General features: G+C 44.0%; 1 protein-coding gene across 1 annotated transcript in view; it reads left to right on the top strand.

Moving 5' to 3' along the window:
- The window catches only part of cemip (cell migration inducing hyaluronidase 1), a gene marked incomplete at its 5' end in the record, with an annotated part of 198,681 nt that overhangs the window by 62,747 nt on the left and 129,934 nt on the right, over positions 1-6,000 (top strand). The window contains one exon of the mRNA XM_080729340.1: positions 1,795-1,856. Coding sequence (XP_080585466.1) covers positions 1,795-1,856 — 62 coding nt within the window. The remainder of the gene's footprint in view (positions 1-1,794; positions 1,857-6,000) is intronic.

Below are 6,000 nucleotides of genomic sequence, written 5' to 3'. Positions count from 1 at the left end.
TAGTTCCTTCTTCATAGTCCATGTTTCAGCACCATACAGCAGGATGCTTTCAACACAGGCCCTGAAGAAAGAGACCTTGGTGGAAAGTGAGTTGCTGTAGAGGGAAAAAAGGAGGAGGCCTTGTATAAAGCCCTTAGGGCGGATTCACACTGCAATCCGATTGATTAGAACTGTTTCTGAAAACAGTTGCCTGGTCCCCGCTGACCAGCATTCACATTGGCCAAAATTCTCCTTGTGCCTGGACTCCCTGGAGTACACTTCATTCAACTGTAATGGTAATCATGTGCCTCCCGGGGGCGCTTGTTGACCATGGGGCTTTGAGAGATATAAAATGTCATGTCACAGAAGAAGAGTATCTGGTCAGAATTTAGAGCGAATATAAAGTTTTACAGTGTTCCTGACGTTATCTTGAGTTGTAACAATAACAGAACAATACACAACCAAAGCAGTGTGTGCTGAATGTCTTTGAAACATCACAACGTAACGCCGTCTGTAATCATCGCGCCACAGTAACGTCACTGGCGCATCCTTGGTAAGTTGGTATCTTAATAGTGACGTCGCGGATCAATCCTTGTTATTTTCATCCCTGCAGAAGCGACACCACTTCCTTGTTCATGGAACGGTAGCTTCACATTGCAGCGCACCGTTCTTGAGGACGCAAAAAGCGGACTCGAGCCTACCTCCGGAGGTGGTCTCGAGGATGCCGTTTCTGAGGAAAACCGCAGGCTTCACACTGTCAAAACATCTGCCAAGCAGTCTCGAGAACGCACCGGAGACCGCAGTGTGAATCCGCTCGAGAGACCCTGGTCAACAAAGTATATACAGTAGGGTTTAAGTGGTTAATTCTGAGTGTAGAAATTGACCAAAATGAGTTAAATTGACAATGATGTTCGTGGCCTCAAAACGATTTACTCCTTTAGCAATGGCTATTGTTCCTTCTTTACTACTAAAGGAAGACAGAACAACAACCATGAACCTGGAAAAGTCACCCGAAACTCCCCATGTGTTTTCCTTTCCTGAACTATCCTTTAGAATAGAACTCTGCTCAACTCTCACTGTTTTGGCAACTTTGTAATTGAGTTCAGGCCCAGGTCACTGTGATGTGAGACCTGCTATGTTTAAAGCAATGCAGCGGGGTAAGCATTTCCATGAGCCTGTTGCCAGGCACTCCCGCAACTGGCACCGAATTGCTGAGAACACGAACCTAGCCTTTCGCTCAGAATGTTACTGTTTTGGAAAAACTCTGTGGTGGGAGTGAGCTGTCAAAAGACACGGCTTGTGTATGTTTGTGCGGTGCTGGGGTGCATTTGTGAGTGTGAACAACAGCAATTACCAGGAACATTTTTAAACGAGCGTGGAAAACATTTGTTTTTGCCTTTTCATTAGTTTCTTCTTTTTGGGTTACAATAGGAAGAGAATAACCCAGTATATCTGTTCTCCTGCGTAATTACATTTATATGGCGTTGAATGTTTCACTTTAATGCTTTTGCCCGTGTGTACAGTATGTGTGGGTAAATAACACGCATACACACGCGCACGCACACACGCACACACACGCATGCATGCACGCACACGCACACGCACACACACACACACACACACACACACACACACACACACACACACACACACACACACACACACTCCCCCAGTCCTCCATAGCCCCACCATGACTCTCACAGATCGGAAACACAGTGATTGCAACTACTGTAGCCCGTACCACCTTATCAATCTGCATGGTCCCTGTGGGAAATCTCCCAGACTGTCACTGTGTGTGCGTCCCTGGCCATCCAGTGTCTTTGAAGGATCCTCCAGACAGCAGGAGAGGAGCTACCCAACGGCTACAGCACTGGACAGTAGGGCATTAACGAAAAAGTTGACAAGTCGACTCAGTCGACTTCATTACACAAGTCGACTCCCACCAGAGAAAGTTGAAAGTCGAAGTTGAAGAAAAAAAAAATATATATAATACTTTCTATTGTGAAAATAGCAGATCTACATGCTCACAACGAGCATGTAGATCATCTATTTTCACAATTTCTGCTATATATTTGATAACTTGGACAATGTTTAATTTGTCATTTTAGAGGTATTAAAAAGTCCTTAAATTGTCTATTTAAAAATGTGCAGATACCCTCTATACACTTAAACTTTATGTTGGTTTGTTTACAGTTGAGTGAGAAAACAATGTTTCACATTAAGTTAATCATCTGGGGAACCCCCCAAAATAATTGAGGCGTAGTGTGTGATGTGATGACGTCATCAAACAAACGATAAAGTCGACTTTCAACTCAACTTTTTACTGAGTCGAGTCGACTTGCAAAAATCACAAGTCGTGAATGCCCTACTGGACAGCAGAGCTATTACACGGGAACACTGTTGGGGCAGTGTTCCAGTGCTGCGCTGACTATCACAGGCACACTCTAAATGGGTTTATCCATCACTATTACACCTGATTGAGCAAGCTAATATCCTTGCTCCCAGAGTTCCATTTAGAACAATTACAGATGGGTGGAACCTTTTTACTCCTTTGTACGACACATTGTAGCTTATTGTAGATCTGGTAGATACGTTTGAAACATAATTTGTGGCAGTTTTTGGCAGATTCCCCCAAAATAGGAATGCCAAGGCTAATGCAATCTGGCTAGCCATCGTCAAAGAAAAGGGAACGCCCACTTGGTTTGTCCCTCTTAGCTATCAGACTCTGTCTCAAGAGAATGGGGCTAATGTGATTACATTTAATCACATTGTTAGAATGTAATATTAGGGGGACACGGTGGCGCAGTGGTTAGCCCTTAGCCTCACAGCTAGAAGGTCCTGGGTTTGATTCCCGCCGGGGGAAGCTGTGGGTGCTTGTGGTGTGTTTCTCCCTCCGCGTCATCAGCGCCCACACCCTAGGTGGGGTCGGCGATAGGGCCTTTCTGTGTGGAGTTTGCATGTTCTCCCCGTGTCTCCTAGGGTTGATACCCTCACAAAAACATGCAGTAATCCTGGTCTCAATAATGCCTCCCCCTGGCCAGCCAGGGCGCTTGATTAAGGGGAAAGGAACTGGTTGGAATAACATGTTCCTTCCACGTGTTACGTCCATCCCGGGGAAATCCCCCCTGTCAGGTGAAAAGAAACAACTTGGACTACTCATGCATAGAAGGAAGCATGAGGTCAGTCCGTTGTCTCCCCAGGCGCGGCAGAGGGAGAGCAGAGCCCAGGATTACATTGGCACTGGGTGAAAAATGGGTTGCAAAATCGTGGGATAAAAATTATAAGAATAAGAATGTAATATTAGGCATAAATATAAAACACACCCAAAGGTAATGCATATATTTAATTCAGTCTGACCAGAAGCCGGAATAAAACGTCCCCTCAGCAAATCCAACCCTGCTTGCACCTTATTTTATCGCAATTCAACAGTTTGAATCAGGGGCGTCACAAGGGGGGGGGGGGGGTGGAGTTACTAGGGCCCAAGGTGGAGGGAGGGTTGAAAAATAGCAGATATACAAGCTCACAGCGCGGCACGAGTGCTGCGAGCTTGTAGATCTGCTATTTTTGAATAGTCGTGAAAATGTGGGCAAATCTTTGAAATGTGTATTTTATAAGCGAACATTTGCTTCTGGGGGGGTCCCTGGAACTAAATATTTTGAGATGGGGGCCAAATACATATCATTTTGGGGGTCCTTCACATGAAAAAGTTTGAGCACAACTGACATAGAAACATAGGTTTTTCCAAAAAAAAAAAAACTCTTTGAAAAACTCTTGAAATATTCAAAGAGATTTTAACGATTTCTCAAAAATAGCAGATCTACAAGCTCGCAGCGCGGCACTCGGTGCCGCGCTGTGAGCTTGTATATCCGCTATTTTTTCAAGAGTTAAAGCACAAAACAATGCGTTCCCAGTCTTAAGGGGGTTAAACCCCCTCCCCCTATGAAGAACACGGGGGGCTCGCAGTGAATCCTTGTATACCCAGGGCCCAGAATGTGGTGCGACAACCCCTGTTTTGACTGCTGGGAAGGATCAGGTTATGTGAGACAGAGGAATTAGGGCCAAACAGGGGGTTGATTTTCGGCAGCCTGTGGGGATTTGTGCCTCATCCTTGCTTCCCTGCTACAGCCCAATGCATTTAGTTGATGGTTAGCTGGAGAATCAATGGCGTTCCGGTGATAAACAGAACACAAATCACTGCATCGGCCTTGTTGCAGGTCCAATGTTTCCTCACCAAGAAAGAAAACAGCAGTGAATATCGTCGTTGTCGGGTGAAAACCTTGTATGTCCAAAACCGTTGGTTTTGCTTTTATCATTTTAAAAATGATTTAAACTATAGTGAAAACAGCAGATCTGCAAGCACACAACGCCTCGCACTGCGAGGCGTTGTGTGCTTGCAGATCTGCTGTTTTCACTACTTTTGTGTGACGGCCTTGTATGTTGAAGCAGGGCTTTACTTTGCGAAAGAACGTACACATTTGAAACTTGGAGATACGAGGTTTCCACCCGACAACGACGATATGGTCAATGGAAGCGTGACCTGTTTCATGTTGTTAGTACTCGGAGAAAGCGCCGCAAAGCAGAATGCCTGCAACACTCCAGATTAAACAAACGTCTCAAGGTGCACAGCCCATAACAATATCATGAAACTGAGAAAACAGCCAGCATTCAACAAATGTCCTTTTTATTTGTTTTTTATGTCCTTAAATGTCCTTTTTCACATAGTTTGAAGACTATTATTAGGTTGAAACGCGTCTGTTGCTCTGTCTGGGTGAGGTAAATAAATCTATGTGAAAAGAAAAATTATTGAATGCTGGCTGTTTTCTCCGTTTCATCAAATTGTCGTACTAAATGCATGAACCATTTATTGGCTGGCTACTTCCAAAACTTTATGAATCTTTTCCCATATTAAACACATGAATCCTAGCGTCCCTATTCTGGGGGAAATATTCGTTTGTGATCTGCAATTTTCGACAAAGACATTTGGTCTACTCTAGAGGTACTCCGGTAAACAAAGTATAAATGAAGCGTCAGTGTTAGGGTTTAGTTTATGCAGGACATGGGAGTCAAGTCGCTGCTCAGCTGTAGTCAGATGTCAGTCAGCTCTGTTCTCATACCTCATTAACATATCTGCTGGTCATTACGTCACATGACTGCCATACTCCAATCAAAGCTCTCAATCAGTAGGGAAGGCTCCTTTAAATACGGCTTGCTTTCTCTACCAATGCTTGGTTTCCGAAGCTTCGGAATCATTCGCTGCTAGCTGCCTCCTCCACCCCAGCCTCCACCTTTGCACGATCAGTCTGGCTAAGCTCAAATACTTGTGATTGTCTGATTAAGTTACATGTCAATGTGGTTAAGCTCACATACTGTGATTTTGACTAAGTTCATGTCAATGTTGTTACGCTCAATACTGTGATTTTTTTACTATGTTACATGTCAAGGTTAAGCTCAAATACTGTGATTTTGACTAAGTTACATGTCAATGTATTGCTATTATTCTGCTATTGTATCCCTATGGGGGGTATTGCTTTGCGTTCCCTGATTTTGCTTAGCATGCTCAGAAAAGCTTGCACCGAGTGCCGCGCTGCGAGCTTGTAGATCTGCTATTTTTGAAAAAGTCGTGAAAATGTGTGCAAATCTTTGAACATATGTATTTTTAATGCGAACGTTTGTAACTCAAATTTTGCTTCTGGGTGGTCAATGGAAGTAAATATTTTGTGATGGCGGTCCGTGGCCAAATAAATATCATTTCGGGGGTCCTTCACATGAAAAAGTTTGAGAACCACTGACATAGAAGTCTCTCAAGAACAGACTAACTGAGCTCCAGTTAAGTGAAAAGGACCTTTTCTTTGACGATGGCCGGCCGGATTGCTGACATAGAAACAAAAACCTTAGAAGGATTCAAAAGACACTTATAGAATCGGGTCAAAATTCTAATTTTCACGATTCTTCAAAAATAGCAGATCTACAAGCTCGCAGCGCGGCACTCGGTGTCGCGCTGTGAGCTTGTATATCTGCTAT

This window comes from Nannobrachium achirus (assembly GCF_963921795.1).
Source record: "Nannobrachium achirus genome assembly, chromosome: 7".
Lineage (NCBI taxonomy): Eukaryota > Metazoa > Chordata > Actinopteri > Myctophiformes > Myctophidae > Nannobrachium > Nannobrachium achirus.
The sequence above is the reverse complement of the archived record's forward strand: the minus strand, read 5'-3'. Positions and strand labels throughout refer to the sequence as shown.